Here is an 18,762-nt window from a genome sequence, read left to right as displayed (position 1 = left end):
TACTATGTACTGTAATGAATGCTTTGCCTGAATAAATATTATTATTAATATTATCTTGAAAGTTTTTAGCTAGAATATTTGCATTTGTATGCATACAAATAGATAAGTAATGAAGATTCGTTCTTTTATTTATTGTTATCTGATAAAACAGATGAAAAACTAGCAACAATATCGAAGTTATAGCAAATATCTACCTAACTAAAACATGAGGATATAGATTTAGGCCTAGAAGAAAAATGATGAGAGAATAGTGTTGTGGGACCAAAGACGTACGCTAGGAGCTCTTCAACCATGGAGGTAGCAAAGCATCTTTACTTCCGGGTGAGTTTGCTTCTCAATGGTGAAGTAAGTTTGGCTACAGTTCAATGTCTAAACACACTCAGTGTTTGAATCAAGGTAAAACGTAAGCAGTAGGCATATGGACTGTACATTTTATATAAATCTTACTATATGTGATAGCTTTGTTGGGCTAGAATGGATTTATAAAAAGAAATGTATGCCTAAGTTAGTTACATACATTTGGGATCAGTCATAAGATACTGACGCTGCACTTGTGAGATATGAAATAATTGCTAACGTCTAAATTTAGAGCTGCACCCATGAACGTATTCGATATATGTTGAACGTATTTGCATTGCCAGCCCCCAGCCGACAAGTCACCATTTAAAAAAAAGGAACCCCGAAAACACTACTTTCATCTCGAATCATCATGACACCACCTGTTACAATAATCTACATCATATTCCAACGAATACGTTTCGCTCAGAAGGGAGTATATGCAGATCAATGTTTTGAATTTTGACATAGATTGATTTATGGACAATGATATTGTAGTGCCAAGCTTTTCAAATGTTTCAAATGAACAGGTACACGCGTACGTTTATAGGACAGATGTAAACAAACAGGTGAAGTTGGTTACATTAAATTTTTCTCATGCAGATAAAAAGAAATGGATGACAAATCAGGTATGTCAGCAAAATGAATATCGGGCAACTTTTGTAGCATTTTATCGTTGCAATATTTAAGTATCTATGTACAACAATCGTCAATTAGTTACAAACTAAGTGAGTCAATCCAGTATTGTGTGATAGGTTGTCTGCACAAAAGCATCCATTTATGTAAAAAATATCAATAATTCATATAGTTCTGTTATAATAAGGCAATAATGTTCCAAAAATGCTCGTTTAAAATCAAACTAAATACATCACGAATAATTAAAAGGTCCGATCTTGTGTGTGAGCAGCTTGATTCTGCCCGATCCTGTAAATCGTCTTTTGGTCCAGTGCGCGCATTGCATTTATGTGAAAAATATCAATAAATCATATAATTTTGTTATAATAAGGCAATAATGTTCCAAATATGCTCGTTTGAAATCAAACTAAATACATCACTAATAATTCAAAGGTCCGATCTTGTGTGTGAGCAGCCCGATTCTGCCCGATCCTGTAAATCGTCTTTTGGTCCGGTGCGGGCAGTACGTTGATGTGAAAAATATTCAATAATTCATATAATTTTGTTATAATTATGCAATAATGTTTTAAATATGCCAGTTTTAAAACCAAAATAAACACATCACTAATAACTAAAAGGTCCGACCGTGTCCGTAAGCCGCCCGATCCTGTAAATCGTCTTTTGGTCCAGTGCACGCAGTCAGTTTATGTGGAAAATACTCAATAATTCGTATACTTTTGTTAAAATTAAGCCATAACGTTTAAAATATGCTCGTTTAAAATCAAAATAAATGCATTAGCATAGCATAAATGGTCCTATTCTACTCCGATCCTGCCCGATTCTGCCCGATCCTGTAAATCGTCTAACCGCATTTGATGATGTTTTGCCCCATAGATGTACTTGGAACAAGAAGTTTCCATGCAAAAAATGATAACATGCAATGAATGCACCATGTGTAGGAAAAAACAAACAATATGTTTTAATAAGGAAAATTTGAAATTTTCTCTCTTATTGAAACATGAGGATAAAGGGATGCAAGACCATATTCATCCGACTTATGTTCTAATCCAAAGATTTCTGATGTTTTTATCTGCCCTTAACAAATCTAATATCTGCCCAATAACATCAGAACTTCTGTCATAGTGAAAAGTCAACCCATCCTAAGGTTGGCACTTCAGCATATGTTTTCAACTATTCAATACCGTCATGTGAATAAAAACCACATGTATTGAAACAAAAATCATTTTTTGACATATCTGACCTCACAGGCAACGTTAACCATGTCAACATACATGTACATAGCAGGTCAATCCAATCATTTTACAATACAACTCCGAATTTCGAAACATTTTGCGGGCCAGCAATATCTGTAATGACTGCAGTCATGTGACGTGCTATTTGGCGTGACAGATGGTAATTCCTCATGCTGAAAATAGCTTCTGGTGAGACTTTTAATCACATGATTCACATTATAAATATATCTGCAAAATGTTTTGTAATCCACACACAATGATTTTGAGAAGTCGAAGACATACGCTGAGGTGCACGTGCTGACCAGAGGGCAGGCTGGCTCCCTTGACCCATATCAGTGTTTAAAAGGCCAATTAAACATCAGAAATCTATGGATTACTTGTGTCCTTGCACAAAAATGTTTCATTTTACATGTTCACTAGATTCAAAGTCAATCTTCCATTTTTTTCGAAGTGTATATGTTTATTGTGGCCAGGTACAGCTCTTTTGTTTACATTTTTCATCTATAGTCTGATCAGCTTTTGATATACAGCCAGATTTGCTGGTGCACTAGTATCTGATAAAGGAACAGGTCAATTGGGCTTGAACAGTCTAAAATAAAGTGTCTGTCACTCATCTGATAGAGCATTAATTTCTTGGTCAATTGGAAGACTTTAGTGCTGCATCACGCTGGAGACTGCATTAAAAAACTTTGTTTCCTGTCAGGGAGCTTGGCAAAAAGATTTCTTTATTTTCGTTTTCTCACATTGTGGGCAAATAATTCCCTTCACTGAGTTTATAGTCTCCATTAATGAGTGTTGTAAAATATCAATAAAAAACAGGGTATAGTGTAAAAGTAGTAGGTCAGAGTCGCTTGTACACATAGTATCAAACTTAATTAAATATTGTCTCCTAGGTCCAAATCATTCTTAACCGGGTAGATATCTGTAGATTTGGTCTGATTTTCCTCAATTCTCATTGGCTAAAACATGGTCACATAAAGGTTAATAGTTTGTAATATTAACCAGATGTTTCTGTTTTTTTAGAGACACTTGAGTTACTATTGCGTTTATGATGTCATAATACTTGTGACATCACAATCAATGCCCCAGTGTAAATATCCTGTTATCAAGATAAATAGAATGCAATTCCAACCTTTTGCAAACAAGTTTCATATCTTATATTAAGATTAGGATCTTTGATTTGGTTAATATGGTGTAATACCCACCTGGTAGAATCTAAGGTATTGACTGAGGGTGAAGTCTGAGTTAAATATTTGATTCTACTAGGCTAGTATAATATATAGACCTCACCAAAAGGTCCATAATTAATAGATATGTATTTTATAGCTAGATATAAAAAAAAGACACATATGTAAATATATAACACCTAGCTGCGATAACATACATGTAGCTTTGGACGACGGACGGACAATTTCTGACAGATGGTCGTCCTCAAATGGAGAGCAGAGTAGGCAGGGTATACGTATGGATATTTATTCTAATATAACACCATCTGAACAGAATATTATTTCAACCTGATTTCCAGATTTCTGAGACAAATTAAGTTATTTGATTTCTGAAACTGCTAAAAATCAAGTGTCAACTGGAAGCCCTGTTTAAAGCTACCAGTATTTATAATCAAATACAAAATCTGCAAATGATTTATGTTATATGTTTAATTTTCAGATTAATCTACAAGAATTAACGTCATGAGATAATGGTTGACTGAGGAGAAACACTAATATGGCTGAAGATAGGGAAATAATGCGAGAGATCTGGGACGGAAGAATACCTGTTTGTTTCTCTATATCTCTGGAGGATGTGGAATCAGAGGAGCCTGAATCTGTCTATGTTTGTTTTCCTTTTCTTCCTTTTTATTTATCCTACATGTACATTTTGTAAGATATCCATTAAGAAATCTTAATACAAACTCATTTTCACTTTAAACTTTGCATTAGAGAATGACTAAAAAAGAACCATATGATTAACATGCAGAGAAAATTCTGAATTCTTAGGTGAAGGAATATCAGTGATACATGTTCATGCTTTTGTAGCTCATCACAATCATCAATTGGTCTTTAAAGACCATTTTTAGCTCCCTGGGATAAAAGTGCAGGGGATGTATTGCTATACCCCAGCATTGACGCCAGCGTCGACCATAAAAGCTAGGTTATAACTGTTATGACAGTGTTGTAAAAACTAATGAAGATACAGCTTAGGTATTTGACATATGTGCTCCTTGTAATCTTTCCATTGGTACTACATTTGTGAACCTGCTAACCTTGACTGTGACCTTTGACCTACTTTAAAAAAAAAAACTTGACCTTCGCCACTGTATGGGAACCATACAGGATAGGGCTTTCATATTTGACATGAGTTCCTTGTGAAAAGACCTTTCCATTGGTAATACATTTGCAGACCTGCTTACTTTGGCTGTGACCTTTTAAAAACTGATTCTGATTTTCAACCCACTTGGCGAGCTATGTTGTCTTTGGACAATCTTTGTTTCATCTGTGGTGTGTCAGACTATCCTCTGAACAGTAAAAGTTACCACTATTTCTCAAGAACTTCATTGGGTTTTCTTAAAATTGTATGACATCTTCAGTATCAGTCAGAGTCCTAGTTAAGCAAGATACATTTTGAATATGATAGAATCTGTCCAACAACCACTTTAATGGATACCTATAAGAGTTCATCATATGTAGGTATGTGTGATAGGGAAATTCTACCCAGAATTTACCTATCCCACATACCTAACATATGATGGACTATTTTTCTCACACTTTTTTTTGTGAAATGCATGGGGAGAGTGATACAACATGGCAAAACCATATAGAAACTTCTTATTTTTTCTCGGTGACCAACTATAAAACCAATTACATATTTGGAAAGATGAGAAAAAAATAAGGTATACTATGGAAAATAAGCTGAGTGTTAAAGTGTCAAGATAGCAACAAATATGAATAAATGTTTGTCAACGATCGGCTTTCCCGAAAACTGCTGACTGATATTGACATCACGTCATATTCCTCTGCCTTTGCTTGCTTGCACAACGAAAACTATCTAGTCTTCTGCTGTAAAAATAAATTCTCGACAAACATGCAGTAACAATATGACTAAATCTATAGGTCAATGATCACAATTAATAATTTGTTCAAATGACACATAGAAAAAATGATACTGTGCATTTGTGAGAGTAATATACATATAGACAAAGAGAAGGGTTTTCCCAGTGATGTCACACATTAAAAAAGTAGTCCCGGACCTGAGGTCACTCGGTGCATCTACCGCTGTATGAAGGGATAGAGATATCCCACATGGGTGTTCCACATGGGACAAATGTATCTTTCATGTGCACAGAAAACATTATCCTCTTTTTTCTAATAAAGCTCTTTTGTTTTCTCACAGCTGATGATGCCTCGTCTAAGTTACTTCCCTTTGGTGACCGATAAAATCCAAAAACATTTTGTTAAATATGTTTCTTCTGAAAAACAGGGTGAAATGTGGCTTGAATATGAAGGTCAGCCATTAAAATGGTAAGCATGGATTCTTTAATTCAACTTAAATGGAATTAAGTTAATCAAAATTCAACTACTTCGGAATCTCAGCATTTACATTTCCCTATGTACTGTACATGATTGCATTCAAGAACAAACATTATGTGAGATCTACGAGTGTATACTTGTACTTTAGGGTATGAAAGGTATTAATTGTGAATTATTAAGAAAATACCCACAAAAATGCAAATATTATAATTAAAAATATGGATGTTTATTAACACACTGAATATTGAACCTGTGTATACTTGAATGATGTGATAACTTTTCTGGTATTGTTGGTTGGTTACAGGCATTATCCTATTGGTCTCCTGTTTGACCTGTTTGCCTGTAATGACACTCTTCCTTGGTGTGTTACAGTACATTTCCAGGTTAGTAATCCTCTTATATAGATACTAATGTACTACCCTAGGTTAGAAATTCTCTAATATAGATACTAATGTACTATCCTAGGTTAGAAATTCTCTTATATAGATACTAATGTACTACCCTAGGTTAGAAATTCTCTATGTAAATACTAATGTACTACCCTAGGTTAGTAATTCTTTCATGTAAATACTAATGTACTACCCTAGGTTAGTAATTCTTTCATTTAAATACTAATGTACTACCCTAGGTTAGTAAATCGCTCATATAAATACTAATGTACTAGTTACCCTAGGTTAGTAATTCTCTCATATAAATACTAATGTACTACCCTAGGTTAGTAATTCTCTCATATAAATACTAATGTACTACCCTAGGTTAGTAATTCTCTCATATAAATACTAATGTACTACCCTAGGTTAGTGATCCTATCATATAAATACTAATGTGCTACCCTAGGTTAGTAATTCTCTTATATAGATACTAATGTACTACCCTAGGTTAGTGATCCTATCATAAAAATACTAATGTACTACCCTAGGTTAGTAAATCTCTCATATAAATTCTAATGTACTAGTTACCCTAGGTTAGTAATTCTCTCATATAAATACTAATGTACTACCCTAGGTTAGTAATTCTCTCATATAAATACTAATGTACTACCCTAGGTTAGTAATTCTCTCATATAAATACTAATGTACTACCCTAGGTTAGTAATTCTCTCATATAAATACTAATGTACTACCCTAGGTTAGTGATCCTATCATATAAATACTAATGTGCTACCCTAGGTTAGTAATTCTCTCATATAAATACTAATGTACTACCCTAGGTTAGTGATCCTATCATATAAATACTAATGTGCTACCCAAGGTTAGTAATTCTCTCATATAGATACATGTACTAATGTACTACCCTAGGTTAGTAATTCTCTTATATAGATACTAAATGTACTACCCTAGGTTAGTAATTCTCACATGTAAATACTAATATACTACTGAAGGTTAGTAATTCTCACATATCGATACTAATGTACCCTTGGTTAGTAATTCTCCAATATAAATACTAATGTACTACCCTAGGTTAGTAATTCTCTCATATAAATACTAATGTACCACCCTAGGTTATCAATTCTCTCATATGAATACTAATGTACTACCCTAGGTTTAATAATTTTCTTATATAAATACGAATGTACTACCCTAGGTTGGTAATTTTCCCATAAAAATACTAATGTACTACCCTAGATTAGTAATTCTCCAATATAAATACTAATGTACTACCCAAGGTTAGTAATTCTCTCATATTAATACTAATTTACTACTCTTATTCCCCATAATATGAGTGGATCTGTGATAATTAACATCAAGTTCCATACCTCTTAATATTATTGAAGCATCATCTTTCTTTTTACTGATTTTGCTACATTTCATGATTTAATGGATACACTTTTCAGGTGTATATATAGGTATTTATTTATCAAGTGTGCAATATATATGTTTGAAAATAGATCATGTACACTATGCTTAAAAAGACAAATTTATGAACAGATGATTATATTACACAAACTTTCAAAACAGTGTTTTCCTGAAGAGGACTTGCTACATTGTAGCAGTAAGGAAGTGGTTGAGTCCCACTTCATTTCTACAGTAAAGGAAGCAGATACACTCAAACATCGTGGCCAGGTTATTAACAGCATGCAGAAGCGTGACCACAAGCAACTCTGGTCTGGTCTCCTACATGGTAGGTCTTACTTCGTAATATCTAAGTAGATGGTAATTCATGCACTGCCATGGTATACATAGATGTTATGATGTCCTGTACTTCCATGGTAGGTCTTACTTCTACACTTCCATGGTAAGTGTTACTTCTAATACTTCCATGGTAGATGTTATGTCCTGTACTGCCATGGTAGGTCTTACTTCTACACTTCCATGGTAAGTGTTACTTCTACACTTCCATGGTAGATGTTATGTCCTGTACTGCCATGGTAGGTCTTACTTCTACACTTCCATGGTAAGTGTTACTTCCTATACTTCCATGGTAGATGTTATGTCATGTACTGCCATGGTAGGTCTTACTTCCTATACTTCCATGGGAGATGTTATGTCCTGTACTGCCATGGTATGTCTTACTTCTACACTTCCATGGTAAGTGTTACTTCCTATACTTCCATGGTAGATGTTATGTCATGTACTGCCATGGTAGGTCTTACTTCCTATACTTTCATGGGAGATGTTATGTCCTGTACTGCCATGGTAGGTCTTACTTCTACACTTCCATGGTAAGTGTTACTTCCTATACTTCCATGGGAGATGTTATGTCCTGTACTGCCATGGTAGGTCTTACTTCTACACTTCCATGGTAAGTGTTACTCCCTATACTTCCATGGTAGATGTTATGTCATATACTTCCCGTTTGATCACAGTAGGTCTTACCCCCTGTGCTGACATGTGAATACTTACTTCCTATACTTCCATGGTAGATGTTATGTCATGTACTGCCATGGTAGGTCTTACTTCCTTTACTTCCATGGGAGATGTTATGTCATGTACTGCCATGGTAGGTGTTACTTCCTATACTTTCATGGGAGATGTTATGTCCTGTACTGCCATGGTAGGTCTTACTTCTACACTTCCATGGTAAGTGTTACTTCCTATGCTTCCATGGTAGATGTTATGTCCTGTACTGCCATGGTAGGTGTTACTTCCTATACTTTCATGGGAGATGTTATGTCCTGTACTGCCATGATAGGTCTTACTTCTACACTTCCATGGTAAGTGTTACTCCCTACACTTCCATGGTAGATGTTATGTCATGTACTTCCCGTTTGATCACTGTAGGTCTTACCCCCTGTGCTGACATGTGAATACTTACTGCCTATACTGCCAGTATGACTTCCTGTTGCGTTGTATGTCTTCCTATATTGCCACAATTTGTCTTACTTCCTGTACTGCCACAATGTGCCTTACTTCTGTACTGCCATGGTATGTCATACTTCCTGTACTGCAATGGAATGTCTAAGTTACTTCCTGTACTGCCATGGTATGTCTTACTTCCTGTACTGCAATGGTATGTCTTAGTTACTTCCTGTACTGCCATGGTCTGTCTTACTTCCTGTACTTCCATGGTATGTCTTAGTTACTTCCTGTACTTCCATGGTATGTCTTAGTTACTTCCTGTACTGTCATGGTATGTCTTAGTTACTTCCTGTACTGCAATGGTATGTCTTAGTTACTTCCTGCACTGCCATGGTATGTCTTACTTCCTGTACTGCCATGGTATGTCTTAGTTACTTCCTGTACTTCCAAGGTATGTCTTAGTTACTTCCTGTACTGCCATGGTATGTCTTAGTTACTTCCTGTACTGCCATGGTTTGTCTTAGTTACTTCCTGTACTGCCATGGTATGTCTTAGTTACTTCCTGTACTGCAGTGGTATGTCTTACTTCCTGTACTGCAATGGTATGTCTTACATCCCGTACTGCAATGGTATGTCTTAGTTAATTCCTGTACTGCCATGGTATGTCTTACTTCCTGTACTGCCATGGTATGTCTTAGTTACTTCCTGTACTGCCATGGTATTTATTACTTCCTGTACTTCCATGGTATGTCTTAGTTACGTCCTGTAGTGCCATGGTATGTCTTAGTTACTTCCTGTACTGCCATGGTATGTCTTAGTTACTTCCTGTACTGCCATGGTATATGTCTTAGTTAATTCCTGTACTGCCATGGTATGTCTTACTTCCTGTACTGCCATGATGTGTCTTACTTCCTGTAATGCCATGGTATGTCTTAGATAATTCCTGTATTGTCATTATGGGTCTTCGTTTGTGGATTGTTTTATGTAAGTTACCACTATATAGATTCAAAATTTTTTTTTTTAAATCATCACAAATTAATAATATTATATATAATTTACATCACTGCAAGCAACAAGCTCCTAACTATGATTGTTCACATATACTTACTTACCTCCCCTTATTTAAAAAGTTAATTTTTTCCCTGAACTATTTCATTGATGACTGTCACATCATTTACTTTATGTTTACAATCATACTTTTATTTGCAGAAAAATTTGATCAATTTTGGTCAGTTAATAAGAAATTAATGGAGTCCTCAGGAGAAGATATGTTTAAAAATATTCCTTATAGACTGTATTTGGTAAGTAATTTACTGATAGTGTTGTGTGTTTTGTTCCATGTAGCTTCAAAGTGTTTATATTGTCACTAAAATTGTTGCATGTGTTTGAACAAATGCTATAATCTGCATATGAAATACAAATAAAATAGAAAAAAAAGAAGCCATGGATACTTTCCAACAGTTGCCACTGAAATGTCATTGTCAGATTGTGTTTATGTTACAGCCTGCGTCATTGTCAGATTGTGTTTATGTTACAGCCTGCGTCATTGTCAGATTGTGTTTATGTTACAGCCTGCGTCATTGTCAGATTGTGTTTATGTTACAGCCTGCATCATTGTCAGATTGCGTTTATGTTACAGCCTGCGTCATTGTCAGATTGTGTTTATGTTACAGTCTGCGTCATTGTCAGATTGTGTTTATGTTACAGCCTGCGTCATTGTCAGATTGTGTTTATGTTACAGCCAGAGAGGTCCTATATACAGCAGTTATTTCGACCTGTGAATACAGAAGGGAACAATCAGACTCTCCGTGACCTCCTCATGGAAGTTGTGCCTAACATGTGGAGTGAAGGTATATTAATTATAATTTTTCCAGATAATGGAGAAAGTTTTTAATTTTGATAGCAGTCCCTGTATTTTGTCCAATATTTTAGCCCATACACCACCTTATATAATAACAAATTTGTTATGCATAGCATTATTTGAACACTTATCAATGTAATATTATCTCACTAAATCTTTGCTGTCATCTGCTTCCATTTCGAATAGCATTAAATCAAATTATTTTTTTTACTAGACTGATGGTTACAGGGGAGATAACCTGAGTTTTCTGAAATACTCATCCCAAGGCTGTCAAAAAATATCTTCTCTTCATTCATATCTTAAACCATACTGTTTTGCTCTTAATAACTAAATTAAGCATTTATTTATTGAAAGTATTTATGTTATAAGATTTTAAGGAATGTAACATAAATATGTCAAAAAAGTTATTTCTTAACATTATTTCATGAAATATAAAATAGAAAATTAGCCGTATGAATTTCATGAAGTTCATGGATTTCTGGGTGGCATATAGGATATTTCACTCATTCATTATCTACAAAAAGGATGTATATATAAGATATTTGGGTTTTATATCTCAATCAGAAGTAGAAAAGTATGGGGTCATCTACCTAACCCTGTGGGTATTTCCCTGGTACTCAGCTGGTTTCACCTCCCATTAATTCCTATATGCTCCCATTTGGGCCGGCAAGAGTGATTGATAGAACACATATCAGTGCTATATATGAAGTGTAAACAAGACAAATTCATTGCTTTTTTTTCAGATAAGACATTTTCTAGAAGAGTTGTGCTACATGGAGTGGAGCCTTGCCTTGATACACCTCTGCTTTGGATGTCTGAACATCTTAGTTATCCTGACAATTACCTCCACTTATGTTTACTGGACAGACCTAAAGTGGAAAAGGGATGACAGTGTCATAGCTCATTAGTCCATAATTACCCTAATTAATCGAACCATGCATTACAAAGAGGATATGATGTGATCAGTAAAGTCAACCAAAGTTCTGTGTATATATCCGTGTTGAGGACATTGTTAAATGCATCATGCGTTTCAATTCATCCTCAAGTATGACAGAAATAGGTAAAGGTCAGTGCATATTCTTTGATAAATGCTGTTTGTGAAAAAAGAAATTGTTATGTGACTCAGCTCTCTGTCAAGAGTTGTTTTCATATTCCCTAAAATACAAGAAACAGTACCAGAAGTGTTAGATTCTGCTTGAGGAGCTCCAAGATCACATGTTCAGAATCACCGTCACTTTAGCAGAGAGAATGCACTAAAGTTAATAGGTATCATTAAATCCAATTTTTCCTTTAAAGACTTTGAAAGCATAAGCTATGGATATTTCATTAAAACTGTGAGACATAAAGTATGAAAACTTAAAATGTAAGTTTTGAAATTGTTTTTAGTAAATATTAAATTAAGGTCTTATATTTAGCACAAAAAACAAAGCATCCTTATTATGAATATTTAATGAAAGAAAAGATAACATAGCAAATACTATAAAAACGAATTCATGATGCAATTACTGACTTCCTATTCAATGTCTAAAGCAAAGCATGATCACTTGCTTTTTCCAAATCAGAGAACTTTAATACTGTATTTTAAGCTTTGTGGTACTGTAGTAAACATATGCCCTTTTTAATTATCTGTTTCGGCAATGCTTTAAGAATTTCTTGACAGGTAATCAAGTTTTCATATCAGGTAGATTGTTTTAAATTTTGATAATTTATCAAAGTATAAAAATACCTTTAAACTCAAATTGATGTATCTACCATGAAGTGTGGAGATATTTATAAGTTATATTGTGTAATAGTTTCTGTTGTAGAGTTCTGTCATGAATTATTGAAAATTGAAAACAGATCAAGATCCAAGACAAAATGAAAAAGTTGGAAAAATTAATTATTTTCCCTTTTCTCTCACTCTTACAAATTTTAAGACTGAGCTTGTAATAGTAATGAAATTCATAATTATAATAATCTTAATAAAAAATAGGGACATCATTTAAAATGGTATGTAGACAGCTATAATGGGTAGGTTGTATCATAAATTTTAATCATTTTGCTAATAGCCTAGTCTTATTTGATCCATATTCATAATTATGTTTTACATACAAAAAAATTAATGTATAATATTTCAAAATCTGAAAAAAAAGAAAGAAAACCATGGGCTTAAGAAGGACCCTTACCGTTGTGTTTATTTCTGTTGAGTAACTTTCTTCAGTATACGCATTAAGATAACAATTATCCAGTATTATTTTTTATTTTACACCTACAAGTACAGAGTATTTACATGTACAATGACATCATAAACTACTTGTTTAAGTATCATTAGCTCTATGTCAGTAATGACTGAGTTGTCAGATGCCAAAATTTAATATGCTACATCTTGATAATTAAAACAGATATTTGTGTTTAAACCCAATAGTCAATTATCATTAATTGTTTATTTTAAGATTATGTTTTACAACTGCCCATGAAATGTTAAGGTTTAAAAATCGAAGTATTCTTAAAACATCTTTATATATTATATACAGGGGAAACATTTCACTAAAGTTTTTCCACACATGCGAACACCTTTATTCCAGTGTTAAATTCATCTCAATATACCCAGGGTACTTTTCCTATCAACAGTTGTCTTTTGTGATCCTTCATTTCAATAGAAATATCAAACTTTAGCCCAACATTCATACTCACCCACTTAGCAAGAGTGCATTACAGGGTTAGAATGCAGTGAAACTCCCCTGTGTACAGTATATATAGTATTCGTTTCAGTTGTGATTTAAGTATAACTTGAATTACAAATTTGTTGTTGAATTTTATGTGAACTACGGTTTTGTAAGGGTGGACATGTGAAAATGATTATTTTTAAATGTCAGTACATTGTTTGTATTGTGTAGCTGTCGTTTGTAAGGTATAACAATTGCATGAACAGATTGGTCAACATAAACCATATCTTAAATTTGTTTTAAATCCACTAAGCGGAAAATATCTCCCTTAGCACAGGTAATTTTCATTTAAAAACAAATAGAAAGGTAATTGTAGCCAGTACCTGGGTGTCTTTCATTTCATTATAGCTATTTCCATTCAGTGACTGATTCGTTTTTCACTCTCTTAACTTGTTATAAAGAAAATCAAACCCGAGTAATATAATGTTGAAATCCAGTATATTTCCAGTAAGGAAAAGTTAGATATAGTAATAGGTTTTAATGTCATGAAATGTGATGAAGTGATTAGTATAACGTCTCGCCACGTGGTGAAGTGATTGGTATGACGTCTCGCCACGTGATTAAGTGATTAGTATAACGTCGTGAAACGTGATGAAATGATTGGTATAACGTCGTGAAACGTGATGAAATGATTGATATAACGTCATGAAACGTGATGAAATGATTGGTATAACGTCGTGAAACGTGATGAAATGATTGGTATAACGTCGTGAAACGTGATGAAATGATTGGTATAACGTCGTGAAACGTGATGAAATGATTGGTATAACGTCGTGAAATGTGATGAAATGATTGGTATAACGTCGTGAAACGTGATGAAATGATTGGTATAACGTCGTGAAACGTGATGAAATAGTTGCTAATACGTCTCGCAATGTGATGGACGTTATTGGTAAAGCGTCTCGACACGTGATAAAATGGTTATCAATTGTCCCGAAACGTGATGAAGTGATTGGTAAAACGTCGTGAAATGTGATAAAATGTTTGGTATAACGTCTCGACACGTGATGAAGTTATTGGTATGACGTCTCGTCACGTGGTGAAGTTATTGGTATGACGTCTCGACACGTGATGAAGTTATTGGTATGACGTCTCGTCACGTGATGAAGTTATTGGTATAGCGTCTTGAGACCTAATAAAGTGATTGGTATAACGTCTTGAGATATGGAATGACTGCAGTTGTTTAGAAGTATGTGGAAGCTTGTTAGATTTGTTAATGTTCCTTGAAATGGGCATTTGTAGTTCGATTTCAGGTATGATTAGAAGATTGTGCCGAATCTTAATCGAGCCTTCCAAACATCTGAAAATGTGCTAATACACACATAGGCTGTAGCAAATTCGCAGGCCATTTAGGTATATTTCAAGTGGGTAATAAGAAGTAGGATGTATGTTGTATTGGACCAGGTACACTATTAAAATGTGTCTCTGCTATTATATAATCCTTGCATGTTCCGAGAACCTGTGTATACTATGTTATAGAGACATGTTGTTGTGGTTCTATAGCTATCTAGTTTGTAAACAGAACAATGAGTCACTTACTTAAATAAAAATTGGCACCAATCAGGCACCAGTCATTAAATTGTAATTAATACAACTGAATGCTTCATGGAAAAGTGCAAGGTTTCTTTCCCTTTTCCTCATACCCTTACTAACAGTTCAAAATTCTGGTCAGTTTGGAAATCATTGGACATCTACAGTGGTGACCAATGAGTATACACTATTGTATTATAAAATTATGGAAAGAAAGTTGTTTTGGTCATAGAACAATACAATATGATAGTATCATGTGGTAGAGAAGTGTAAAATATAAACCAGGGTTTTTGTGTATGTTTATCTAATGTATATCTATATTATTGTCGATTTTAGTAGTTAAAGGCTGCAATATGTTTGAACTGTTTTTGAGTGGATGAATGAAGAAATACTATTACAATAAGTCTATAAATTTGACGTGTACAAGTACGTGTTTGGATTTGTTCATTGTAATTTAAGCAAAAACTGTCATGCAAACGAAACCAAGTTGAGAAAACAAATTAAGTGAGATAGGTTGCATAGATGTACATGTAAATGAGTTTGTGTAATTTTATTTTTGAGGTATTTCACGTGATGAAAGGTTACAGCTAGTAGTTATATACTGTTATGTTATATATGGACGTACAGTATATATATATACGTCCGTATAGTTATATGTACAAGAACACTTGATGCATTGACATACGTACATTTGTCACGAGCTTTCCACAATTTTCTACCGTAATTATTATTGTTGAAGGAATGAATACTCTTCCAAATTTCAAAATATTGTTTCACCTTCTTTAAAACTTCACTGAAAATGAACGGAGAATAAAATGCATGTTATATTATTATTAATGCAATTTGAAAGACCCAATTTCTAAATAATTATTACCGACGAAGTAGATGTATGCTTTATGTCCATTATAAGACCACATAATTAATTTCTTACTTTCAAGTGTTCATTATTAGTCCCCTGCCGTTTGAAAAACGGGGGGACTATAGGTTGGAGGGTCCGTCCGTCCGTCCGTCCGTCTGTCTGTCTGTCTGTCTGTCACGCAATAGTTGTCCGGACAACTCCTCCTAAAGTACTACTCCGATCTTAACGAAACTTGGTATACAAGATCAGTATAAGATGTAGTTGTGCATCCCACATTTGTTTTTTTTCGAAAAAACATTTTTCAAAAAAAAAAAAAAAAATGGGAAATAAATAGGTGCACTTCTAGCTCAGGCAGGGGACTTTGTATTGCTGTTGCAATACTATCCATCCTTGTTAATATTGTAAACACATCAATTTCATTCCTCTAGTACGCTTTTCTCTGACGGGCTCGCTCTCAAAATGCTACCAAATATTTATATGATTATATGCATTCGGGGTTTTATATCCGTTGAACCAAATATGTGGAGATGAAAATTGTACGTTATCGAATGCAATTTTTTTCATTTTCCGATGTTGTCAATTTTTGGTCCGAACTCCGCCTACTTTAAGTACAGCCAATCACCGCCATCGTAACACGAGTGAGATGCGGCTTTCTGATTGCGTACCCACAGACGGGGTTCAGCAGCAGCAAATAAATTTCAGGTTTTACAAGACCCAAATCTTGTTGGCGAATATGCCTTTGATCACACCTCTATATGATTCTTCACAAAAAATAACCCTATCATTAAATTATCATAGTCGCAATACTTACATCATTGATACGATGACACAATGTATCGAGTTCAGTATGTAATGTTTACTCCGTAATGGGTGATATCATCGCATGGAATATGGCAGATTTATTTGCTACGTAACATTTTATGTGAAACATATATTGTAGAGTCCAGTGTATTAAGTACTTTATGGAAATGAGTGTCTAGGTAATCGTAACTATTCTTGAACATACTTAAACTGCAGCACAATATCTCGTTATGGCTTTACGAATTGGTAAAATTCACAACAGTTACGCTTTAAAAAACCATTGATAGAAACAATATTTCGTTATGGCTTTACGAATTGGTGAAATTCACAACAGTTACGCTTTAAAAACCACTGATAGAAACAATATTTCGTTATGGCTTTACGAATAGGTGGAATTCGTATCAGTTAGGCTATACAAATCATTGATAGACGTTACTGTTTAATAATTTGAATGACATACTAATGATTAATTAAGTTAAAGACGGAGTCTTTGTTATTCACCATAGGCATGGACACCTGACGAAGACGCCACTTGTTGAATGTGTGTGTGTCGTATGATGTAACCTTGAACTTGGTCCATAGTGAAATGTATACATACACAGTACTTAGTGTGAGAGGGTATTGTGCATAGTAACCAAGTTGATATACCGTCGACCTTTTATAGGTTTTATTAGGTGGAGTATATGGATTCGAGTATAAATCGTTATAGAAATACCACCAGGAAGATTTTCCTTGAATATATGAATGTTGGTTTTATTTCAAAATCTGTGTGCTTAAACGTTAGTCAAATTGGTTCCTTTTGAGTATTTTCATCGGGGCCTAGATACAAAAGTATTTCTGGCATTAAAAAGTAAAACATGATAAAGTTTTGAAAGGAAGAAGAACACTAAGCATCCACTCTGTCTCATTATTTTAAAACCAAATTCTATGTTGCTTGAAACACTTCTTTGGATACTTAAGTGATTGAATTAATTAAGACTCTTTATTAAGTTCCTCTAAATGTATATAAAAATTAATCATTGCAAATACATTGCTGTACATGACATGTACCAAGGAGGATGTGAAAGGCTACGCATGTCAACAAGCATTTGTTCACTGAGATGAACATATGCGTATTATTGACATTTTAACTGAAGATCGTTAGTGCTATATTTAAAGGATATGACCGAACACTGAAAATCTTTTGATGTGAATGTTGAATTTCTGGTTATTGTGATAACTGCTGGATCAGAAATCCGCACATTAAAGGTATGCAGATGAGAACTATTCAGTGTGTGTGTCTTCTTTTAGTTCGTCCATTATCGACACGGTCACGCGGAACTATAGTTTTCATCATATGTCTCCGTATACAGAATATTTTGAAAATTGACGAAACGCAAGACAGCGAAAACGCTTGTGCAATATATAACGTCTTACTTATAGTCAATCTACTTATAAGGTTGCGTCGAATGATCAGCTTCTTATTTATGTTAAGCAGTAAGCTGATCGGTCGATAACTTCTTCAGGCTACTAAATATCACTTATTCATAAATCTGTAAAATCTGTTTCAATGCCTACGTGTATATTGTACTTTGACGTTGATTTACGTTTTTGGTGGTACCTAAGCACGACTCGAGATATTGATTATCTCATACAGACGGTCATTGTTACGTCGTGTCTTCAGGTGCGTTTGTATTATTGTTCCTTTGGTTAAACTCCACGTTCATGCTGTGGTAAAATGGCGCTTCGATGCTATATTTAAATTTCCTTTTTGCCTCCGGTTAAATAGCACTTTGGAGACGTGTTTTAATTGTGTATTGGCGCTCCATGCTCTCCAGTGGAGATGTTCTGTTATCGAATGCTGATACCGGTACCTCAGTATAAAATGGTTTCCTGCTCATTTGTTTCGTATTTAATACATCAGTACGCTCTAATTACGTTATCCTGATGTAAATTTAATAGAAACAAATCCAATACATTCTGAGATATATCACACAATGACAGATTAAAACAGTCTCGATTCAGAGATGTGGCGTCAGTACTGAAACACACGAGCAAAC

General features: G+C 34.4%; 1 protein-coding gene and 1 long non-coding RNA gene across 5 annotated transcripts; both read left to right on the top strand.

Moving 5' to 3' along the window:
* Positions 1 to 303: 303 nt before the first annotated feature.
* On the top strand, positions 304 to 15,490 carry LOC117327878 (autophagy protein 5-like). 4 transcript variants are annotated; one of them, XM_033885103.1, is made up of 8 exons: positions 304 to 345; positions 3,870 to 4,034; positions 5,592 to 5,719; positions 6,033 to 6,111; positions 7,687 to 7,849; positions 10,177 to 10,268; positions 10,709 to 10,817; positions 11,572 to 15,490. In XM_033885103.1, exons 2-8 carry the CDS (start codon positions 3,927 to 3,929, stop codon positions 11,715 to 11,717), a joined length of 825 nt encoding a protein of 274 aa, XP_033740994.1. In that variant the 5' UTR covers positions 304 to 345; positions 3,870 to 3,926; the 3' UTR covers positions 11,718 to 15,490. The 4 variants fall into 4 exon arrangements, with proteins under 4 accessions (XP_033740994.1, XP_033740993.1, XP_033740992.1 ...); XM_033885102.1 differs by having other exon boundaries at positions 311 to 396; XM_033885101.1 differs by having other exon boundaries at positions 315 to 403.
* A 733-nt stretch (positions 15,491 to 16,223) lies between these two features.
* Positions 16,224 to 17,989, top strand: LOC117327877. Its single transcript, XR_004532746.1, has 2 exons — positions 16,224 to 17,041; positions 17,113 to 17,989. It is a non-coding gene; the product is annotated as an uncharacterized LOC117327877 (long non-coding RNA).
* The last annotated feature ends 773 nt before the right edge of the window (positions 17,990 to 18,762 follow it).

Source organism: Pecten maximus, chromosome 5, assembly GCF_902652985.1.
Source record: "Pecten maximus chromosome 5, xPecMax1.1, whole genome shotgun sequence".
Classification (NCBI taxonomy): Eukaryota; Metazoa; Mollusca; class Bivalvia; order Pectinida; family Pectinidae; genus Pecten; species Pecten maximus.
Note: the sequence above shows the minus strand (reverse complement) of the source record. Positions and strands in the feature narration are given on the sequence as shown.